The sequence below is a fragment of the Urocampus carinirostris genome, chromosome 7, assembly GCF_059441175.1.
Source record: "Urocampus carinirostris isolate Australia breed hairy pipefish chromosome 7, RoL_Ucar_1.0, whole genome shotgun sequence".
Taxonomy (NCBI): Eukaryota; Metazoa; Chordata; class Actinopteri; order Syngnathiformes; family Syngnathidae; genus Urocampus; species Urocampus carinirostris.
In genome coordinates this window covers 36466103-36490582 of record NC_142355.1, presented here as the reverse complement: position 1 = coordinate 36490582, position 24480 = coordinate 36466103, and the positions used below count along the sequence as shown (strand labels likewise).

At 39.8% G+C, this 24480-nt stretch overlaps 2 protein-coding genes and 1 pseudogene across 3 annotated transcripts; 1 reads left to right on the top strand and 2 right to left on the bottom strand.

The window, feature by feature from the left end:
- Nucleotides 1–3014: 3014 nt before the first annotated feature.
- On the bottom strand, nucleotides 3015–13855 carry LOC148363198 (uncharacterized). The gene is made up of 5 exons (XM_088340809.1): nucleotides 13445–13855; nucleotides 11436–11559; nucleotides 11124–11274; nucleotides 6342–6476; nucleotides 3015–4862 (listed from the first exon to the last, which is right to left on the bottom strand). Exons 2-5 carry the CDS (start codon nucleotides 11436–11438, stop codon nucleotides 3499–3501), a joined length of 1653 nt encoding a protein of 550 aa, XP_088196935.1. The 5' UTR covers nucleotides 11439–11559; nucleotides 13445–13855; the 3' UTR covers nucleotides 3015–3498.
- LOC148363199 (5.8S ribosomal RNA) lies at nucleotides 8507–8628 on the top strand (annotated as a pseudogene; the record flags this gene model as incomplete).
- A 970-nt stretch (nucleotides 13856–14825) lies between the features above and the next one.
- LOC148363197 (uncharacterized) lies at nucleotides 14826–22793 on the bottom strand. Of its 2 annotated transcripts, XM_088340817.1 has the most exons (4): nucleotides 22664–22793; nucleotides 19900–20025; nucleotides 18137–18292; nucleotides 14826–16860 (listed from the first exon to the last, which is right to left on the bottom strand). In XM_088340817.1, the coding sequence occupies exons 2-4, from the start codon at nucleotides 19991–19993 to the stop codon at nucleotides 15764–15766; spliced, it is 1347 nt and encodes a 448-aa protein (XP_088196943.1). In that variant the 5' UTR covers nucleotides 19994–20025; nucleotides 22664–22793; the 3' UTR covers nucleotides 14826–15763. The 2 variants fall into 2 exon arrangements, with proteins under 2 accessions (XP_088196943.1, XP_088196944.1); XM_088340818.1 differs by lacking the exon at nucleotides 22664–22793 and having other exon boundaries at nucleotides 19900–21964.
- Nucleotides 22794–24480: the final 1687 nt, after the last annotated feature.

The following is a 24480-nucleotide window of genomic DNA, read 5'->3' as shown; positions in this document are numbered from 1 at the left end:
CAGCGCCTGTACTTCCTGCGGAGGATGAGGAGAGCCCACCTGCCCCGACCCTCCCTCATCGCATTCTGCAGGGGCACCATAGAGAGTATCCTGACCAGCTGTATCTCTGTGTGGTGTGGAGGCTGCAGCGCTACCGACTGGGGTAGTGTGAGGAGGGTGACGAGGACAGCAGAGAAAATAATCGGGACTTCACTTCCCTCCATTCATGACATTGGCCAGAAGCGCTGCCTATCCCAAGCTAAGAACATTATCGGGGACCCCTCTCACCCCCATCATGGACTGTTCACTCTGCTAGCCTCTGGGAAGAGGTACTGCAGTGTGCGGTGCAGGACCACCAGGTTCCGCAATAGTCTTGTCCCCCTGGCCATTAGACTGTTAAATGGTCAATCTAACATATAGTAAACCTAAATCTAAACGGCTGCTAATCTGACTTTTTGCACTACTGGCAGTTCTTTATAGCTAGCCACTCCTTGCACATCTGCTCTGTGCACTATTGTACTTACAGCGTTATTGTTACAGTGTTAATGTTACTGTTTACCTGACTTGTTAACCTGACTGCCCATTTTGCACATCTGGTTAGCTACTCCTCTTGCACTATGGTAAAATACTATACGTACCCATAATACAATACAACTTTTATTTATATCTGTACATTCAAGGAAACTGTGCGGGTCAGATGTATCGACATTTCGTTCTGTATACACGTGTACTAGAATGACAATAAAGTAGATCTGAATCTGATAATGTAGTCCATGCCTCAAGCACTGGATTACAGTGAAACATAAAATTAGTTTATGAGACGAGGCTGCGTGAGCCATTTTGCTTTGGGCAGAAGTGACTCACAACCATAAAGCTCAAGAAAGGAAAGGTTCCTTCCCACCAAGCGCCCTGCCACGATGCTAACTTCTTACTCTATGATCAAGGGAATTAATAATTGAAAAAGGGGTGGAAAAGGACCTGATTTTCCTTCAACTGCAGTGCTGGCTTGTTGGCAGTTTTTTCTCAGTGTAACGATTGATGGAAAGGGCATTGGTCACCCTCTAACCAACAACAGAAGTGAAGCAGTCGACAACAGGAGCAAATCTTATTTTATTTTCACACATTTATTTTTTGGGCAAATGGTGTCCTATTCTAAATATGAGCAATAAGAATAAAGAAACAATGATAACCATCAGTCAATAGTTGCCAACGCAATGAAGGGTTTGGGTTTCAAAACACTTTCCTATGAAGGACACTTACAACAACAACAAAATACAAGGGCCATTTATAATTATTTTTCCAGGATCAGAAAAATCTTTTTTTTTATCCATAAAAGTAGGAATCCATTTAGATTTTTTTTTAAATTTAATTATGTCCTAAGTGGTGAGATCGGGCTTGGTAACGTTTCATGTGAGGGAGAGAACTCGTACCCAGAAAAACGGCCTGGAGAAGGATGGGGGCCGCCAGGCTGTACTTGCCCATGACACACCAGAGAGACTGATGTCCCCACGACCCTGGTGGTTCAGGGATAAGCCTTGTTTTAGTTTTAATTACTCTTTTAGCCAAAACCAAAAACGCACCTCTGAATATTTTCAGCAGAAAAATTGGCGGTGTCGAAAATTATGAGCCCATCACAGTGAAATGTATATATTATATGAAATAATGTATATCATAATGCACAGTGATAACGGAGTTTTATGCATCCCCTAGCAACAAGTATGGAATCACCAGTCTTGGGCAAGCCCTCACTTAGACATTTTATTCTGTAGAAAGAAACTTAAATCACAAACATAAAACAATCGTAAAGTCATTCCAAAGTGCAACATATTGGCATTCAGAAACACTTCAAATAAATTAAGAAAAAACTTGGAAAATAAACATGAAAATCACTCAATTATGAGGAACGAAATATGGAATCAGTGCTTTTTAAGTAGAAAATAAGGACACACCAGGTGAATTTCCTTTCCTTAATTGGACACCTAGCTTATATTAAGTCTGCCTATAAATCAGCAGTTAAACCAGTGCAGTTATCACACCTTGGAGGGCTCCTGGACTATGAATCGAGAACCAATGATCCAACAAGGGAGATGCCTCTTAAAAACAAAAGACAGGATCGTCAAACTTCTTGGAGAAGGCAATGTATGTGACAGTGCAAAATCGCCTAAAGGAAATGGGATTTTAATATAAGAAAGTGAAAAGGAAACCATTGTTGAAGCTTAAACACAAAAGTTCACTGTTATTAAACCTACACTGAAATGACCCAACCTCTTCTTTCTACCAGTACTTCTTCCAAGTTTGACTAAAATAAATAAAATAAAAGGTGAGGTGTTTAGACATCAAGTAAAAATTGTGCCATAAGCTTCCAAATTATCACCTTAATTATGACATCTATTTCCTTCAATCACAGCATATCGTTTAGCTCCTCAGTGGCTTTGCTTTGCCATTGCATTTTTGCTTGCATTAGTTTGGTCTAGATCAGGGGATGGTGTCATAAGAGACGGCTCAGCTAAAAAGTCTCTGTAGTGCGAAGTGGAAGGAGAAGAGGACGACGAGGTGAGCGGAGAAGATGAGGTAAAATTTTGGACTATTTGATAAAGTTTCAGGAGCGAGCAGAGAGAGTGGGAAAGGTGAGATGGCACAACATTCATTTGGACAGGTAACTTAAAATTAGTTTTACCTGGTTATATCAGTATCAGAAATTATTTTCCCCCCATTTTATTAACACTCCACTTATTGAAACATAAATATTTTGTTTGTTTGTTGTACATGATTCAATTGTTTGTTTGTTTGTACATGATTCAGATTGAATCGTTTCTTGTACATGATTCAATTGTTTGTTTGTTTGTTTGTACATGATTCAAATTGAATCGTTTCTCCGGCGCCGTCACGAATGGCAGCCACTCCAGCAGCTCCCGTGTTATTTTCGATTGTTCTCAGTTATTTTCGATTGTTCTCAGCTTAGGGATGCTGCTGGAAAAGTGAATTTCCCTTCGGGGATGAATAAAGTATCTATCTATCTATCTATCTATCTAAAATTCTGTCCTTCTTTCTAAAGTACTTGGAAAAAGTTGAGGCACAAATATCTGTGTATTAATTGTTTTAGATCAGGGGATGGTATCATAATAGTGATTTGCAATAATCTGTGGTCTGTGCAGCACTTTGAGACTCCTTGTGATTAAGGACACCACAAATAAACATGACTTGACTTGGTAACACAGAATAAAGTGTCAGAGTGAGTACTTGTCCAAGACTGATGATTTCGCACTTCTTACTCTAGGTTGTATAAGAGCATCCGCTGAGTGACATAGAAATTATGGAAGTATAGGAGTTATGGAAGTATGAATGAAAGCTTGAAATTTGAGGTGTGTCTTCAGGATTAAACTTTGACCACAGGCAGGATCTGCAGAAAAAGTGACATCAAACAGGGAGATTTTACCCATATTCTAACCAGTACACTTGTGCCTTTGAGCTTGGTCATGACCAGAGACTTTTACCGTAAACTGAGCAGGAAAAAGGTTTCTAATCAGTGTGGGTTCTTCTGTGCATTTTTAAGGTCCCACTATGAGTGAATTTCCTGCCACAAATGGAGCAAGCAAAAGGTTTGTCACCAGTGTGGATTCTTGTGTGTGTTTTTAAGGTTCCACAATTAGAAAACGTTTGACCACAAATTGAGCACACAAACGGTTTCTCGCCAGTGTGGATTCTTGTGTGTCCTTTTAGGGTTCCACTATCAGAAAATGTTTGACCACAAATAGAGCAGACAAAAGGTTTCTCACCAGTATGGATTCTGATGTGTACTTTTAGAGTCCTTCTTTGAGGGAACTTTTTATCACAAATTGAGCAGGCAAAGGGTCTCTCACCAGTGTGGGTTCTTGTGTGTATTTTTAAGGCTCCAATGTCCACTAATCGTAAACCACAAACAGAGCAGGGAAAATGTTTCTCACCAGTGTGGGTTCTTGTGTGCATTTTTAAGCTCCCACTTTGAGTGAATTTCATACCACAAACAGAGCAGTGAAAAAGTTTCTCGCCAGTGTGGGTTCTTGTGTGTTTCTTTAAGCTCCCATGTTGAGCAAATTTTCGACCACAAATTGTGCAAGAAAATGATTTCTCACCAGTGTGGGTTTTTGTGTGTCGTTTTAAGTGCCCTCTCTGTGTGAATTTTTGACCACAAACCAAGCAGCTAAAAGGTTTCTCACCCGTGTGGGTTCTTGTGTGTTGTTTTAAGGTCCCAGGTTGAGCAAATCTTTGACCACAAATTGAGCAGGCAAAAGGCTTCTCACCCGTGTGAGTTCTTGCGTGTGATTTTAAGTTCCCATTATCAGCAAATGTTTTGCCGCAAACTGAACAGGCAAATGGCTTCTCACCCGTGTGAGTTCTTGCATGTGATTTTAAGTTCCCTCTATCAGCAAATGTTTTACCACAAATTGAACAGGCAAAAGGTTTCTCACCAGTGTGCGTTCTTGTGTGTTTTTTTAAGGTCCCATGTTGAACAAATTTGCGACCACAAATGGGGCAGGCAAAAGGCTTCTCACCCGTGTGGATCATCATGTGCAATTTCAAATGTGTTTTAGTTGTAAAGTTTTTACCACACTGAGAGCAAATACAGCTTTTGTCGTTAGCGTTATTCACGTCATCTCCTTCCGACTGTTGGTCGCCATTGGCGTGTGCAGAGCGTGATGTGTCGTCATCATCAGTGGTCACGGGCTCTTTCCATCTGTCCTCTTCTTCATCTTCACTGCTCAAAGGAGCCCCAGTCACGGGCAACTCTGTGGAATGTTTCTCCTCTTTTACCTCAACAGGCGGCCACTCCTCCTCCTCCTCCTTCTTCTTAACGCCAGGCAACTCTGCCCCCTGTTGTCCAGGCGGAATACATTTTTTGATATCTGCGTGGCACAAAACACGTTTGGTTTAGTAAAATTAACAGTTTTGTTGTTTTTTGGGAAAGATGACTAACAAAAACAGAGAAAAACAATAGCAAAGGTGGAAAATATGGAAAATTAAGAGTGAGTTAAAGGGCACGCTATGTTACTGTGATGTGTCCTCTTTATCTATAAGCAACTCTCACACATATTATCCAGTCTGAACCAGTTAAGACCATTTGGTCACACATTGGCCACACCGAGTTGTCCTCTGCCCGGGTGGGCGGCCAAGACAGTGTGGTTAGGACTACACGGGGTATCGTAAACTGCCCCCTCCCTCACTTGGAATCCATATATGCGGGCCAAGTGAAAAGATGAGCAAAAGCCATTGTCATGTTCCCAGCCACCCGGACCACAGACTATTTGCACCGCTTCCATTCGGAAAGCGGTTCTGGAACATCCGCATCACCACGATCAAAATGAGAGAGCTTTCATCCAGAGCTGTTAAGTACATCTGACCATAACTTCAGGACAATAACTAAGAGGCTGAGAGCCACAGCACAACCCACTTTTTCTTTTCAGCCGCACCCTCATGTACATCTACAACCCAGGATATATGTTCATAGTTTTTTTTCTCCATTTGGTACATATTTGTGTTGATTTTAAACTTCTTCTATAAATACTACACACGAGTGTTGCAAAGAAAATGACAATAAAGACAGTATTGAATCTCGAATAGGGACCATCCTAGATCAGTCTACTGCCTCCTGCTGAATAATGCTCCACAGCTGTGTTTCCATTAGCATCCAGTAAATATTGAAATGAGAAAATGCAGACTCCTGGTTCTTAATGCTGGTAAGAAAGGATTTGAAAAAAGAATATTTGGAAAAAATATATAAAAATACTTCAAATCTATGTTGGCGTAACTCTGGGAGGGTCGGAGATTTTACACATATTTTCTGGAATTGCCCTGTAATATTAAATTTCTGGGGGAGTATTCAGACAGAAATAAAATTAATTATTGGTTGGGAGTTGCAGTTGGACCCAGTGACCTACGTATTAGGAATTTTGCCAGAAGAATTATTGACTGGTCTACGTACATATATACGAAAGTTTATGCTTCTGGTAGCAAAGAAAATGATCACAGTGTCCTGGCTGAAACCACAAATTAAAGCAAAATGTACATTATGGAAAAAAATCACAGCAAGACTTCAACTGAAACTAGATCGATTCGATAAAAGATGGAAGCTTATGGCACAATTTTTACTTGATGTCTAAACACCTCACCTTTTATTTTATTTATTTTCTTAAAATTTTTTGTTCTTTCTTTTGTTATTTATGGGTATGTCAATTGTATATATTTTTTGTTTGTGTTGCTGTATGATGAAGGAATCAAACCTGTCAAAATGTGTGTGAGAAATAAAAAGTTATAAAAAAAAGAAAGAAAGAAAGGATTTGAGATAAAAGAACTGGGCTGAGGTTCAGGCCGAACCTGACACCGACCTTGATCTTCAGTGCTGATAAAAGCCTCAGTCACAGGCCACTCCGTAAAAGGTTTCTCCTCTTTCACGTTGAAAGACTGCAACTCCTCTTCCTTTTGGACGCCAGGAATATCTGGAGGAAGATAGTTTCCAACATCTGCGGGGTATAAAACACAACATATATATATGTATATATCAGTGTTCTCGTTTGCCCGCGTCCCTGCATCCTAGGCGCATCATTTTTGCTGGGGATGCATAGTCTCATATCAACGTGCGTCCCCGGGACGCAACTTTTTGACACGAAAATGTCATTATTACCCGATTACTTTTTTTTTTTTTTTTTTTTTTTTTTTTTTTTAAGATTTACCGCACTCCAAACTTTTCATCAGGCAGATCCGCCATTGTTGTTTTGGTCTCACGTTTCGAGTTTTCGTCTGCACGCGCAAACGATATCTCATTGCTTCGAGATTACATAATTGTTGTGGTGGTTGTTGGCGAGGGAAGGTCAAGTATGCATATCTGTCAACCTGTACGTTTTTGCCGTACAAAGTACGTTTATTATGGATTTTAAGACGTGTACCACGTGCAAGAAAAACGCAAATTTGTCAATGCATCCGGTATACACAGACTATCACAAAAACGGCAAAGCAATCAAATCAAACGAGTTCGAGTTGTGTAGTGAAAGTCAGTCTCTTTTTAGAGAACCGACTTTTTCGGCTCAACTCATTAGCCGGCTCTAAAACGGCTCACTTGCTTTGATGCATTATATTACGAATTAATATATTGTATAAAGAAGTTAAGACAAAAAGGAAGAATAAAAGGAGAAAATGAAAAAAGACAGGTTTGTTGTGATCCCTTTAATCAGTATATTACCAACAATAATTGAATGCAGAAAATGAATTAATAATTGGAATAAGAAAATGTATTATTCTACTTAATTATATTTGCATGTATTTTTTCCTTCTACAGTGGACGTCCAAGTTACTTCATTTTTGAACTTTCTTTTATAATAAACCTCATTCATGTCGAGCAACTCATTGTCTCACAACAAAATATTCATTAACAATATATATGATATAAGGAAATACATGTACAATATAACATATTAAACTACATAAACACGTTATAAAATGTATATAAAAATATGGTGTAAGATTTTTTTGTATTTTGTAAGGGAAAATACGACGGTTTGTAAGGGCATGGAGCTCTGGAGGTTGACAGGTATGAGTATGCCTCTGAAAAAACAGTATTAGGTGAAAATCAACACAAAATTAGTCATTACTTCAGTGTCAGTATTAAGTCGAAACACAATGCATAAGTGATAACAACGGCAATTATTCCGGCACGAAAAAAACGGCGGAGAAATCCTTCGGAAGATCGCGGAGACAAGGAAAACACGTGTGTTGAAGCGAACGATTCGACAAAAGAAAATAAACAAAAGAATATAGATGAAAATAATTATTTCAACAATATTATTTTGTATAATGTAAAATATTGTTGTGAACTGAAAAATCTTGAAGTGATAACTGATTTGTATTACCAATAAATTGTGATGATTAAAACTGAATGAATATATGGATTTATATTATATATTTGTCGCCGATTTACAATTTCAACCTCGATAACACTAAACTTTGGGGACCCATAGATCTCTGTTGGGACCCATAGATTTTTGAGCATGCGAGTCCCCGGGACCAATCACTTTTCAGAGGTAAAATGAACACTGTGTACAGTGGGACCTGGCTACTTCGCGGTTCGTCGTTCGCGGCTTCAGAGCTTCGCGGTCTGTAATGGTTAAAAAAAAACAAAAAAGTTTTCGTCACTCCCAGGCCGCGTGACGGAGCGCGTTCGGCGGAAGCTGCGTCACACGGCGCGACGCGAGAAAACGCGGCGGGCGTGATCGGGCTACCCCCGTAACTGGGGGGAGCCCGCTCCTCCGACGACCCCAGTAGCGCGGCGCGACGACAGGCGGCTGTCCGCGCGCGGCGGGCGAAAGGCGGCGGACGTGCGCAGGACCCCCGTAACTGTGTCGGTGTCGTGCGTATCGCGCCCGAAAGTATCCGCGCCGCGGGTTGGGGGCTCGCTTGCGGGAGCGACCGAACGCTCCCGCGGTGCGGCGGAAATAAAAACCCTGTCGTGAATTTGTCTCCCATCGTCCCGGGCGGACGTGAAATCGCCCAGCTGTACGACTCTTAGCGGTGGATCACTCGGCTCGTGCGTCGATGAAGAACGCAGCAAGCTGCAAGAACTAATGTGATTTGCAGCTGCGATTGGCGTCGCTACTTCGCAGATTTTCATTTTTAGCGGGTGGTTTTGGTCCCCATTAACTGAGCCTAAAAAATAATAATTAAAAAAATAATAATAATTAAAAAAAAAAAAAATTCTCTTTATTGGAGGGTCGTCGCTACTTCGCAGATTTTCACTTTTTGCGGGTGGTTTTGTTCCCCATTAACCGGGTCTAAAAAAATAAAAAATAAAAAGTTTATTTTTTGTTTTTTTTTGAAAGTGCGGCGCTACTTCGCGGATTTTCACTTATCGCGGGTGGTTTTGGTCCCCATTAACCGTGATAACCGAGGTCCCACTGTATATACCTCCAGAGCTCCATGCCCTTACAAACCGTCGTATTTTCCCTTACAAAATACAAAAAAATCTTACACCATATTTTTATATACATTTTATAACGTGTTTATGTAGTTTAATATGTTATATTGTACATGTATTTCCTTCTACAGTATATATATATATATATATATATATATATATATGCTTTCTAAAATTAAATCATTGATTTGTTTTCCCCCCAATTTTGACAGTTGATGTTTGCAGCGTATTTCGGAAGGATTTGTTTAAAGACTCGGCGCATATTATACAACGACCTCGAGGTGAATAATACTTCATTCATTTTCAATTCATCACATCCACTAGACAGCATCATCTCCAAACAGAAAAGCAGCTTCAGCGACAGACTGCTGTCACAGTCTTGTTCCACGGACAGACTGAGGAGATCATTTCTTCCTCATGCCACGAGGCTCTTTAACTCCACCCGGGGGCATAAAAGCCCACATTGAACCCCACCCCCACATTCTCATATTACCCTATTTTTATTACAGTGTGTATTTTCAGTAGCACTATTTAAATACTCTACAAAAATACCCAATATAACGTTTTGATATATTCTATTTCTTTTATTTCATTATTTCATTTTTCAACACAAGGATACTGCTGGAAGCGTGAATTTCCCTACGTGGATGAATAAAGTATCTACCTATCTATCTTTATCAAATATTAGGAAAAAACACAAGTATCCGGTAGCCAAGTGAAGGTACAGGAAACAATACTTTGTGTGGTTTTGTTCCAAAAAAAAAACTCGAAAATTATCTGTGGAGACGGCAGATTATTCCGAGGAGCAAGTCCTGTTATCAGATCGCTAATGAGCAGTTCATCAAGAGCAATTACCCACAAAAGGGAAAATAATAAGATTCTTTGAATGTTGCGTACCTGAGAACTGTGGAGCATTGGTATGGATTTCATTGGTAGTGCTGGCTTTATACCAAAGTAGGTAGGCTTAGACCGGTTGAGGACTCGGGAGAGGTCAGCAGGTAAGGAAACAAAGAAAACATGGTATCGTCGAGGCTTGTGTTTGGAGTATACCCTGAGTGTTTCTTGGGTCATAAACAGCGTGCAAATGACAGGAAGTCACCCTTTTAATGTTTTGAATGCAAAAATACGGGCAGACTGCCGTTGAACGATGTTGCGCTCCAATCTCTGCTGCTAAGTCGCACTTTTTATGCCAAAGATATAAATGCAACCCACTAGGAAGTCTTTTTTTCTGCCACATGGTAGTCTTCTAGTCTGCAATTCGGCACTCAGCAGCAAGAACCACGTCCTTGGCCTTCTTACCTTCAAAAGTGGCTTCGATCCCCTCCTCCAGGAGAACTGAGACCTCAATCAGGGAGTCTGATCTTTCATTGGTGGAGGGCCAGAGGGTGTTATACCATTCCTTACATTTTTGATCTTGTAGCCATCTTCCTCGAGCCTTGTCACCCTCGGATACCTGGGATTAGCATTGTTTACAAAGTTTGAGGACCAACATGGCCTTCCGTTGCATGTAGCTCAGCTGAAGGGAGTTCAGTGGTAGCTGCAGCGTGTTTTTTTTTGCCAAAGAGGCCTACTCCCATTGTCAACGTAGCTGCCTCAACTGATTTTAGATTAAGTTGGCTTTTGCATCAATAAAGGGCTTTACATTAACATCAATTTTTTTCCCCCTAAATTAGGGATCAGTTATTTTAGAACTCTGAACATTTATTGTAATATATTCACCTTTGAACAAAGTCCATCACACAAAATATTAAAGGCCCTATAATAACTTGGACTCCTGTTAAAAAACGTATGTTATTGTAAGGCTCTTGACATTATGTTTGACTGATGCTTTTAGTTATTGAATATAGAACTACTATTATCGAACTACGAATAAAGTTATAAAATCTACCCAAATCTGTTTCGTGTCTGAATTTAAAGTCATCTAGTTCTGATTTTTCGTCCAGCATAATGAGTGTAGTCGACGAAGAAAAGGAAAGGTTTTCCTATTCCAATGTTCTGCTAAAGTTTGCTCACTGTAGGCAGAACCTTAAAGTTAGGCGACAAAACCTGTGATTATGATAGCAATCATGAGTGGCTATAGGCATTTGCTGAGATGTCTATAATGTATTTTATTTATTTCAAACTTGCTTTTTTAAAGGGGGTTATATGTAAACTTAAAAAAAAGCAGCTGGTCAAGGATGATCCAGGAACTACAGTGACCAACCTTCTCTGTTCAACGCAACTCGAAGCAGTTTGCAAACCGCGTCCGCCGGTCCAAGTTCTGGCTCTGCCTCCACTGTCCTCTGAAGCTCCTCTTGAAACGTATCTGTGGTCCTTGTGCACATTTTCTCAGGTGAGAAGATCGCGCTTGGGTCCTTCCAAGTAGATTAAGTATGTCCATTACAACCCATACTACATATAAATTGAAAAAAAAAAATCATCAAGTGTATATGAATGGATAGTAGGGCTGCACGATTGTCACAATGTGACCTAGTGAGATTGTATAAGACAAGACACTGTTTTTTTAAGGGTTTACCATTTGTAACTTGAGTAGTGGAGTCTTTGGCCAACCAAAATTGTCACCGTTTTGGTTTTACTCCGGTTTCTTCCCACATTCCAAGAACATGCATGTCAGGTTAATCGTCCGGTTCAAATTGTACCTAGGTGTGAATGAGCGAGTGAGTTGGCTGGCAACCAGTTGAGGGTGTCCCCTGCCCACTACCCGAAGATAGCTGGGATGGGCTCCAGCACCCTCGCGACCCTACTGAGTATAAGCATTGCAGATAATGGATGGATAGCGCTCATTTTAGCTGTATAGAGGGCTCCGCGCTTTGTGCTAAAAATAGTAACACGGCTTTGTGCCGGCATCTTGGAAGTCTGTCGATTACAAGCGGTGATAGCGAGAGGAGCAAATATTTACTCAGTTTGTCTATTTATTTACTCAACTAGCTTCGTTTGTGTACGGATTTTGTCCATCAACACTATGAAAAACTACGTGGAGAGTTTAGACAAGCAAGCACGCGAGCGGTACGCTGCGAAGTTGCATTTTATTGGAAAATTGGATCCCTACAATATTAAAAAAAAGGACTGGAAGTCTGATCCCGATTTGTTGCCGTGTGTGACTTACATCGAACTTGTTAACTATCTTATTTTCCACCCAAGTCCCTTTTGTGAACTGAAGGATTTTCAAAATTACAAAAGTATGGAAGCCTACGACAGATTTGTTGAGGAATCCTCTTACTGTGTTTGTCAAGGTTTGTGATGTGGCGAAAACATGCAAACATTGGATGATACTACACTGAAACTCAAAATGCTATCCCGCCCCCCTCAGCCATTGTAAATTAAAGGTGTTAATTATGAGCCTTTCATCTAAACAAAGATTGAAAATAAATACAATTGCAAACAGCGCATACTTCATGTTTGTTTGATACATGTGTATGGTGAAGTAGTTATTTAATAATGTTATCCACTGAGAGAGAAGAAATATCTCATCAAAGTGGATGAAATGCACATTTACTATGTATTCTTGGTATATACTTGTTCAACATCTAGATCTTTTAAGAATATTTTTTCAGAAATGTTACTCAAGAAGCAACACCTACAGTATTTAACCTAGCCATACTTGAATGGTGTCGACAGATGTACATGAAGTACACATGTCCCATAACCTTTTTAAAATTTATTTCTACATCATAAATAATTCAATTTACCTGTCAGAAAGTGGTCAGAACAAACACGAACACAGTCAAGCTTTGGCAAATTCGACCGGTTGATAGCTGCCAGCCACATTCGTCTTCGCCGTTCACTTTTCTCCTGAGCTTCAATCCCCTGATTGTAAACACACTTCGGAAGTCTAAAGAAGCCCTTCCCACCCTTTTCCCCTCGGCTACAACAGCCAACAATAACGCACGTATTCGGCATTACAATGTAGAATCTAACTGGTTCGCTGAACAATAACAATAAAGTGAAAAGCTTTGTGGACTTCCAAAATGGCCGCCAGCAATGCATTGTGGGTAATCTTAGGACCTCGAAGCACTAATTGACTCAAATGCAACAATTATCAGCCTAGCTTAATTGTTGCGTGTGTGTTCTCGAATGGGAAGTGACACCCCTCAACAGAGATGAATGATCCTAAATCGTTTAAAGTGAAATGAAAACGTTATTTTAACCAGCCCAACATTCTGGGTGCTCAACACCCCAAAAACTCTGAACCTAAAAAAGCCCCCGGATCTTGTAAGACCATTAAGAGCAAGTGTACATATTTGGTCTCCACGTTACATTTGATATTAAAACAAAAACAAAGGCATTTCCCACACAGCAACATTTGCATTTTCTATTTATGAACAATTTTATGAACGTCAAATCTATAATACCCCTCGAATACATTAAAAAAATACAACGCATTTGGGAACTTCACTTACATAGAGTATAACGGCGAGTTTGACGAGATAGCGACTACAAATATCGACACAACGACCTTTAGCCACTTATACACTAAAGAAAATAACTAGGTACTAAAATAACGACATAAAACGGGTTACTTACGGACAACGTTGCGACCAAGCTTTGACGTGCAAGCACCACGAAGATTTTGAGTAAAACCGGATATCCGTTTTGAAAAAGTTCTGACCTAAACCGACACCCAATCCAAAATCGGATCCGACGTAAAAAAAAAAAACCTCAAAAATTTTACGGGTCCCCAACTTCACTAGGTAACACAAAATGTTGGTTAAAAAGTAGTCTAAGCCTCACTTGATTTTTTTAAAACAAAGATATTATTACCCATACACGCCAACCTTTTGACATTAAAAACATTTGATTTTATGGCACTATTTTAATAGGCCAAACACAATCCGTCTCCAGAATGTAAGAACAATAATAGAGGTGAAAAACTTATACTATAAAGGAAAAATACTAGTAGGTTCAAATAATCGCTAGGCGTTTTAAGAGGATAAAGGCGGCTGTGCATAGGCGTAAAGCGGTAGCGTAGGGTTCACTGGAACCTGCTGCGTGAGCCATCGTTGTAGTCCGTTTGCCTTGTCTCACCCTATAAAGTGCACCAAAGGAACAGGTACTTCTTAAAGGTTCCTGTCCCCTATCAAACGCACTGCCACAATAGTGTTAAGAATTGATTTGCAACCATGGCAATAGATACAAATGGCTTACAATAATTTTCAAAACAACAAATTGTCCTTAAAAACAAAACAATCCAGTTATATGATGAGTGTGTTACATAAGCAGAAAAGAGAAGGAAAAATATCAAGTTAAAATAAGGAATATGGTCAACGCCACAATAGGCCTGGCCATATTTCTCCGCGACCTCACCTCACGTGCAACGTCATCACAATATAATTGATTCATAAACTTAATTTCTGTTGTATGGACTGTTTTTGGCTGAAATTGTAATGGGTTTTTGCTCATTTGAGGCAGAAACATTTTAGTGAATACATAATTACAATCCCACCAAAGCCGTAAAGACATAAAACATACTGTAGGACATAACAATTTATTGCAATGACTTTAAGTCAAGTCATGTTTATTTGTTTGGCCCTTAATCACAAGGACTCTCAAAGGGGCTTCACAGACCAGATTATTGCAAACTACAAACGATAATGACACCATCCCCTGAACTAAAACCTACATGAGGGCAAGAAAAAACTAAAAAACTTCAATATAAGGAAAATGAAGAAACCTTAAGACGGGATCGCACATTTTCTCTCTTTTTATTTCTCTATTTTTTCTGTTTCTATTTCTTTTTTCGCCCCGCTTTCTCATTTTTGCCTCTCTTTTGCTCTCTTACTCTTTCCTTCTCTCTTTTTCTCTACCCCCCTTAATAATAGTGTCCCCTCTTCTAATGGATTTTAAAATACAGTAATCCCTTGTTTATAGCAGGGGTTAGGTTCCAAAATGAAACTGATGGGTAAAATCCGTCAAAAGAAACCTTTATTTTATTTCAAAATAATTATACAATAAAATACTTGATTATACACTGAAACAGAAACTGTAGGTTTTATGTGAGTGCAAAACAAACTAATAGAGTGACAAAGAATCAAAGCACTATCATGTGTCAAAGCGTTGGAAGGGAAAGGTGGGATTTTTTTCCAATTCAGAAATACATTACAAAAGACATTCAAGCTTGATTTACTCATGCGGGAGCAGGAGAGAGTGGCATCACGCACTTACAGTTTCTCACCAATTCGCCACATCTCCAAGCACTTTATTTAAAACATTTAAATACAATAAAATGATAACACTCAATATGATCTACTCCTAATTTGTGGTTTCCCAAAAAGCAGTATTCTTGCAAATCTTTGACGAGCCCATTTTGCATGCATCATAACCTAAGCAGTGAAAGAAATAAGAAAAGCTAACCAGTGTCTCACTCTACAACAGGGAAAGGCCAAAACCAATGGATTCCTAGTGATATTAGTAACAGAGTTATAGTGTGTTAGGTTATGCGACACGTGGCCAGCAGCTTGCCTGTACTGTGGTAGGATGAAGATGCAAAAATAAGGGATTAGTAAATATATGAGTAAATATTATGAAAACAATGACATTTCAACATTTTAAAAACAACACATCAACACATTAGCATGAGTGCTAAGACTTAAGCAAGTGAAGCAGTATGACGTTTTTGGCATGCATGCAAATCGCAAGTTTCTTAGTGCCAGGAAGATTATGCCAGGAGCAAGGCACTGTTAAACTAGTTCCAAGTGGATTTTGGTATTAGCAAAGAAATGTAGATATAAATGAAAGCCCGAGATAGTTATGTAGATGCTTAAAGCTTAAAAAACTGGGTTATCGTATGCGATTTCAACAGATCACTCCAAATACATGGTTTTACCAAAAAATGAGCAAGCACGGCTACTCACCTTTGTGAGTTTTATTGTGTATTTTTAAGGTCCCACGCTTTGCAAACTTCTGACCACAAACGGAGCAGGAAAAACGTTTTTCACCACAGCGTGTTTTTGCGTGTCTTTTTAAATCTCCATTAGCCATAAATTGCTTACCACAAATTGAACAGGTAAAAGGTTTCTCACCAGTGTGTGTTCTTGAGTGTCGTTCCATGTGGTCCTTCCAGCTGAACCTTTTACCACAAGTTGAGCAGGCAAAGGGTTTCTCATCCGTGTGCGCTTGTGTGTGTATTCTTAAGGATACATTATGGGCAAATGTTTTAGCACATATTTTGCAGGAGTAAGGTTTCTCACCAGTGTGTGTTCTTATGTGTCGTTTTAAAGTCCCACTCTCAGCAAACGTTTGACCACAAACAGAGCAAGCAAAAGGTTTCTCACCAGTGTGAGTTCTTGTATGTATTTTTAAGGTCCCACGGTCAGTAAATGTTCGATCACAAGAGGAGCAGGCAAAAGGTCTTTCACCAGTGTGAGTTCTTCTGTGTATTTTCAAGGTCCCATTTTCAGAAAATGTTTTACCACAAACCAAGCAGGAAAAAGGTTTCTCCCCAGTGTGGATTCTTGTGTGTCTGTTTAAAGTCTCCCTTTGAGAAAACTCTTGACCACAAATGCTGCAGTCAAAAGGTTTTTCACCGGTGTGTGTTCTTGTGTGTTTTTTTAAGGTCCCATGTTGAGCAAATTTTTTATCACAAATTAAGCAGGCAAAAGGCTTCTCACCCGTGTGGATCATCACATGCAATTTCAGGGAATACTTTGTTGCAAACGTTTTGCCACACTGAGAGCACATCCAGCTTTTGTCGTTAGCGTGACTCACGGCATCACCTTCCGACTGATGGTCGCCATCCGCGTGAGCAGAGCGTGTAGTGTCTTCGTCATCAGTGGTAACGGGCTCTTTCCATTTGTCATCTTCTTCGTCTCCACTGTGCAAAGTCACGGACAACTCTGTGAAATGTTTTTCCTCTTTCACCTCAACGAGCTGCCACTCCTCCTCTTTTTTAAGGGCGGGCAACTCTGGCTGCTGCCATCCAGGAGGAAGATCCTTTTTGACGTCTGCGGGGCACAAAGCACACATTTGGTTTCGTAAAATCAAACAGTGTCTTTAAGATGACTGAATAAAACAAATAGGAAAATAAAGAGTAGCAGAAGTGGAATTTATAGAAAATAAAAGGAATGTGGTTAGGGAAAACTTAACATTTACATTTCAAAGCGGATCTAGGAGTGGAGTAAATACTTTTTTTAAAGTTGATGTCATTTTTCTTTCCAATTTCCTTCAAAGCCCTATTGTGTACAACCTATTGACCCCAAGTGCTGCAAAAAATAATTAACAGTTTGCTCTAACTTGTGTTTGCTTAGAACCTTCCTATCTATTAGCACTCTTGCACACATAATCCAGTCTGAATTAGTCAATTTGGTCACACGTTGGCAAATTGATGAGTGATCCCCCACATGGGTGGATGACAATTTAAGACAGTTTAAGTTGTCATACGCACCTTGGGTCAAATCCCTGAAGCGTGTGCCGAGTAATCTTAATGAGTGGATCATTGACGGCGAGTCGATGTTTGTGTTGACGGTGATGTTTGAAGCCCCGCAAAGCGGGTTTACCACACGACTGATTCAGGGACTGATTTGCTAGGTTTGAGTGGAATTCAGAATAAAAGCAGCAATAAAGGCTATGGATTCCCCTTCCCTGGGGGAATCACAGAAATATACTCTTCCAATTCTACACAAACTTACTAGTTCAAATCTTTGTTTTTTTTAAAAGGTAAAATTCTCTGCAAAGAGAACAAACGGCCAGAGTCCAAAAACTGGAAAAAATATTGTTTTTAAATAAAAAACAATGAACACTTTATCTTTCCTCCTTATTTCCCATTTTCATTTAAGCACATAGAAAAAGTAACAAAGAACAATTCATATTAAAACACTCTTCAAATGCATATATTTTTAGTATTCATAGCATAATTCACAACCCAGCACTTTATCGCATGCACCAAGCATGATAAAAATATTTCCATCCACATGATGGCGTAGTCGAGGAAATGAATCATCTTGAAGCCCTTACGTGTGTGTGTGTGTGTGTGTGTGTAAAGTATTTCCCTGCAGGGCTTCACTAGTTTATGGGGCTTCATTTTGCAATTACCAGGTATAAGAATGCGTTAGATAATGCATCCATCATGATGAATAAGGCTCCACAGCTTTATATTCCACCGTTACGACATCCAATAAATAGTTAAATGAGAATTTGCAGTCTCTTGATTTTTATTCCTGGTATAGCAAGCATTTAAGATAAAAGAACTAGGCTTAGGTTCAGGCCAAACATTAAACCGACCTTGATCTTCGGTGCTAAAAGGACCCCCAGTCACGGGCGACTCTGTGAAATGTTTCTCCTCTTTCACATCAATAGGCTGCCAGTCCTCCTCCTCCTTTTTAACGATAAGCAACTCCGACTCCGGCCGCCAAGGAAGAAGATATTTTTCGGCAACCTCTGTGGGATGAAAAAAAAGACAGTTTTGAAAAATTGAAAACTTTGTTTGCAATGATGCAATAGAACAAACGAGGTAAAAGAATACTGTAGCAGGTGAGAGAAATATGGGGTGAAAAAAAAAGAATGTCTTCGGGGACATGTATTGTAAGCGTAAATGCAGTATATAGCAAAAATCTCAATGTGGCATCCGCCGCATTGATTATACTGTATCATGAAGTATGAACTGCAGTTGACCTTTCTCCATCCTGATCGTCTAGAAACGTAGAGATTTGATTGGATTCATGCATTGTGGTGTCTTCTATGGGTGGGGATCTGTGCTTCGAGCGCAACAGTTAAACGTTTTAACAAAGTACTAGTCCCACACACAGGAAGTACACCAATTTTACTGTATTTTTGCGACAATAAAGCGCACATAAGTCTCCGATTTTCGTGCAGTGCGCCCTGTGTGTGATGTATAGTGCAGGACAAAGGCTTAGGACACCACGAGGCTGCTTAAGGGTGAAATGTGGGCGTTACTGCTAAAGGGTGAGGTGTGGGGGGTCACCACTAAAGGGTGAGGTGTGGGCGTGCATATAAGGGTAGGTTCACACTGCAGAGATGAATGCTCAGTTCAGATTTTTGGGTGACCACCGATGTTTTTGTAAGATTGTTTACATTTTGAACTAAATGTGACTTGTATGCTATTTCATCTCATGTGTGAACCCCACAACTGGTCCGCATGCACAGAAGAGAACACATGACGTGAAAACGCAATGCATCCATTGTTTGCGGAAGTACTCATGGATGATAACACCGCAGCTTATCTAGCAATTTGGAAGTTATTGTGCTACCAGGCACTGAACATATTTGGACCCAAATATGAATTAAATCCAAAACCTCACTTTCCCTCCATTGAATGCTTTCTGTGTTTTTGTGTGCCATGGTGTGTTGATTTCTACTCTGCGTGAAAGAACAAAAAAACTGAGCAGCCGCGGAGGATTTGAAGATGAATGAATCGTTTGTTCACAAGTGGAGTAAGCTGAAAAATGAAGTTCGACAAGTAAATCAAACACAGCTGAGCTTTCCCGGAAACAAGGCGAGGTGGTCAGAGTTGGAAGAATGAATCAAGCAGTGAATCATCGAGCAAAGCACAACAGTAAAGGAAGACTTTTCAGACCCCGTTGTTCATATTGTTACGGTGCTCTTTTTAAAATGTTGTTTGATCTGTATGTTTTACTTTGTAATCAATACTTAAATAAACATAAACCAAACTCAGTTTTGCTCCCACAGCATTTTGAAATACACACACTTATATGCTTGTCTGTGTTGTTGAAAGGCAGCCAAAGCAGAGGGCACCCGTGCCTAATAATCAGGTGTGTCCGTGTATGTTAAATACAGAAATAGAACGTGCTACGGATACTAAACCTTTTAACACGGTGCGCCCTACGGTCGTGAAATAACAGTAATTCAAACTCACGGTCTCAAACACCTAGTTCACTCTCTGTCAAATCTCAAGTCACCCTTCTAAAAATGTTCTCCTCGGATCTGCACAATTCATGTAGCTCACACTTTTATACTTCAAAGTAATAGATTAGATTTTCATGCATACAGGAAGAACAGTGACCAACCTGCTCTGTTCAACATGACTTCACATTTTGTCTCCATCTCCTCTGGAGCTCTCTGTAGATTTTCTTCAAACTCGCCAGTTGTCCCCGACCACATTTTGCTCAGGTTTAAAGATAAACCTTGTTTTTCTGCAAAGTCAAATGTATATACACACACAGAGTATATACTACATATCGATTAATACAACAATGGAATCCACAATGTATGGATTGATACACATCTAGCATTTTTGCCATGGTGGCAGGAAATAAAACGGATATGTCCAGTAAAGATCAACCAATACAACTAAAACATGGAGTAAAATTTTTTTACGTGTATCATTCATATCTGCACTACAAGTCCAACGGTGCTTTGTGGCATAAAAACTATCCCGGATGAGGAAAACTGCGCGTACGAAGTAACACACGGAGTGCCAAGGATGCATTTTTACATCATGTGCAGTTTTTGTGTATTTTTGTACTGTAGATCCTGGTTTATCATAGTGTATCAGAACCGCCGTGAAATTCACAAATTTGCAAAGTACGCACCCACTTATTTTTCACATGCCATCTGCTGGCCCCTGCACTCAGATATAGTCGACTGGGGGATATGCATCACGGCCAAAACTGTGCAGTTCGTTTTAGGCCGGTCACAATTGCAAACTTCAGGGGCCTAACCGAAAAAGAGTGCCCTGCTGGCTCCTGCTCTTGGTAATAGTCCACCGGGGATAAAAGATAGAGGCCACAACCATGTATTTTTGGGCGTCCAAGAACAGCACGCCTATCGACAAAGGTGCCTTCTGACTGTCCTTGTTCGCAGCAATTGGGGAATGGGGATAATGGATTATTGTTGCAAGTCAAGTCTATTTGTATGGCCCTTTACGACAAGGAGTCTCAACGGGCTGCACAGACCACAGACGATTGCCAACTGCAGACTACACCATCCCCTGATCTAAAATCTCAACATGAGGTAAATGAAGAAACCTTGAGAAGGGACCGCACATTAGGTAATCCCCCTTCCAGGATGACCCGGCTGCAACGTTGCAGCAGTGCAGGTGACTTTTTGGTGGTCAGAACAGCAAGTTTTTCGAAAATGTGCTCGGCTGGCGCCTGTTGACATCAATATGCGATAACAGATGCACAAAATATTTTCCCACAAATGATACACTAGAACGATTGGAAAAATGGATTGGTCTCTCAGGAACAGTCCTCTTATGGTTCAGATCCTACCCCTCAGATAGGACGCACTGTGTTAAATATGGTGAAATGACATCTGAGCCCTTTAGTGTTACCTGTGGTGTTCTGCAGGGTTCAGTACTCGCCCCCCTTCTTTTCAGCATTTACATTCTTCCATTAGGTTATATTCATCGCAAGTATAATATCAGTTTCCATTGCTACATCACCCAGAGTGACTCAGTATTTGACCCCAATCTGTCCTTTCAAACACAAGTTAAGAATATCACTAGAACAGCTTTTATCCATCTTCGCAAAATTGCTAAAATTCGGCCTATGCTAATAATTCACGCGTTTGTTACCTCCCGTCTTGATTACTGCAATGCACTACTTTCTGGTCTTATAAAGTCCCAAATCAGGAGCCTTCAGCTGGTATAAAATCCTGCAGAGGCTTTTAACTAAGATAAGAAGGTTTGCTCACATTACCCCGATTTTAGCTAACCTGCGTTGGCTCCCTGTTAGCTTAAGATGTGATTTTAAGGTTCTGTTGGTCATATACAAAATCATGCATAGACTTGCTCCCTCATATGTTTCAGATTTAATATCGCCCCATGTTCCGGTCCGGAGACTTCGCTCTGAAAATGCTGGTCTACTAGTGATCCCAAGAGCCAAGAAGAGATCCGCAGATTCGAGAGCGTTCTCCATTCGGGCCCCAGTGCTGTGGAATGCTCTTACCCCTGAGGTTCGATCTGCAACCTCAGTGGAAATGTTTAAATCCAAGATTAAAACACACTTCTATTCTATAGCATATGAATAACCTATATTTTATGTTGAGAATATCTGTATTATTTGTTATTGCAACATCCATTGCAGCCTGGTCATATTGAAAGGGGGATTACCTCATGTGCGGTCCCTTGTCAACGTTTCCTTATTTTCCTCATGTTGAGTTTTTCCTTGCCCTCGTGTAGGTTTTGGATCAGGGGATGGTGTAATAATAGTCTGTGGTTTGCAATAATCTGTGTTCTGTGCAGCCATCTGAGACTCCTTGTGATAAAGGGCGTCACAAATAAACATGATTTGACTCTTACTGATCTCTGATACAAATTAATTGTTTTACCTGGTGAATGATTTTTTTTTTCGGGGTTGCGGACATCTAATCGTAAACCATGTTTTGTGGTTCTAGGGAAACGTCTAAAATGTCAGGCGTTGAACTCATCGAAAATGATTAGCACTAAATGAGTTAATCGTGTTACGTTTCATGCTGTTATTTTGTACGTTTTATGGTTCCTACTTCCCAGAAATTCACTTAGGTGGTTATAGAACAACTTAACCCAAAAATCGAGGGAATGCTGTATCTCTACTTTTGATGGAATCTCTTTTTGGTTTATTTTAGGACTGAATATATAAACAACAAGTGTACGTAGTTTTATGTCACAACATTTGACAATATAAGAACAAATTTGCTTTCAAACGAAAAAAAATATGCATTTAATAAATATTTACAAGTTTATATGTCGAATATAAAATATTACCGCTCGAACACAATAGAAATGACCGAATTTGACAAACCAGCGACCAAAACCAAAAAGCGACCACAAAGATCGACTCAACAAACCTTTAGTGGCGTTAAAACAATAAAATAATAAAGAGGAAATAAAATAAAAAAATATAACTGGTTACTCAAGGACAAATTGACGACCAGGTTTTGCTGTGCGAGTGCCGAGAAGATAGGGGTTAAACCGGATATGCGTCTCAAAGAAGTTCCGACCTAAAACATCTTAACCACAAAAGGTTCTGACCTAACCAGAATAACATTTTTAATTATTACGGGTCCCGAACAACACTAGTTTCCACACAACATAAAAGGTGATAATGTAGTCCATGCCTCAAGCACTGGATTTCTGTGAAACGTAAATATCGTTTTTTGACACAAGGCTGCATGAGCCATTTTTGTAGTCCTTTTGCAGTTTTGCTTTGGGCAGAAGTGCCTCAAAACCATAATGCTGAACAAAGGAACGGTTCCCTTGCAAAGGTACATACCTGTCCCCCATAAAACGTACTGCCACGATACTATCTTCTTACTTTACAATCAATGGAATTAATAAATAATCCATGGAATGAAGATGGCAAAGGTACTGAATTTCCTTCAGATAACACATGTGACAAAAGAGAGGCAGTCGGCAGCAGGAAAAGCAAATCTAATTCTTAATTTCACACACTTTTCTTTTGGCAAACGACGTCCAATTCTGATAACGAGCAAGAAAAGAAAAAAAATAATAACCATCAGCAAAAATGTTCCAACCAATTGAAGGGTCTGGGTGTCAAAATACTTTTCTGTGAGAGGCACTTGAAAAATAATCAAGAATATGAGGGTCATTTTTAACTGTATTTTTCAAGTCAAGTCCTGTTCATTTGTAATGCCCTCAATCACAAGGAGTCTCAAAGGGATGCACAGACTACATATTATTGCAAACCACACAATTATTACACTATCCCCTGATCTCAAACCTGCATGAAGGCAAGGAAAAACTCAAAAACCTCAACATAAGGAAAACGAAGAAACCTCTAGAAGGGACCGCACATTAGGTCATCCCCCTTCCAATGATGACCAGGCTGCAATGGATGTTGCAGTAACAAATAATATGCAGCTTTTGTCAACATAAAATATGGGTTATTCATATTCTGTAGAATAGAAGTGTGCTTTAAGCCTAGATTTAAACAGTTCCACTGAGGTTGCAGATGTCAAAAACGTATATTACTTAAACACATTAAGACCGACAAAGCAACTGTTTTTTGGGGTTTGGGGTTTTTAAGGGTTATTGTTCTATCTTCGTTATTCATTATCCATTATCCGTTATCGGTCAGTTCATAATACGCTACAAAGCCTAGGAGCCGGGACACTTACTCTCAGCCAAAAGGCCAAGCTAAGGTCCTAGCCCTAAAGCCTTGCTGCGATCATTGCGAAATGTCCTTTATTAAAGTCCACAGTCCAAAAATCACAGCCGGCCATAGACAGTACATAATTTCAGAACCACTTGTTTTGAGTCTTCAATAGGTCACAAAAACAAAGGACGTAATGTTATCTCCACAGAGTTTGTTTGTCTAATTACTATTTTTTTTTTTATTTTTTTTTTATTTTTTTTAAGAAATTTAATGCGTTTCTTAGAGTAGCTTTAAATAAAGCAGCTGTGGACTGAATTACAAGGCCCGAGTCAATATTATCTTTTTTTTTCTTTTAAATAGATTCAAAAATCGGTGGGTGTTTTAAGGAGACAAAGGTGGCTATCTAACACGCATAACAGTGGTTTATGGAGTATGGTTCACTGAAACGAGGTTGTGTAGGCCATTGTCGCAGTGCATTTACCGTTCTGCTTTGGCCGGAAGCGCGTTACCGAATAAACCGCACTGAAGGAACGGGTCCCCAGTAAAGGT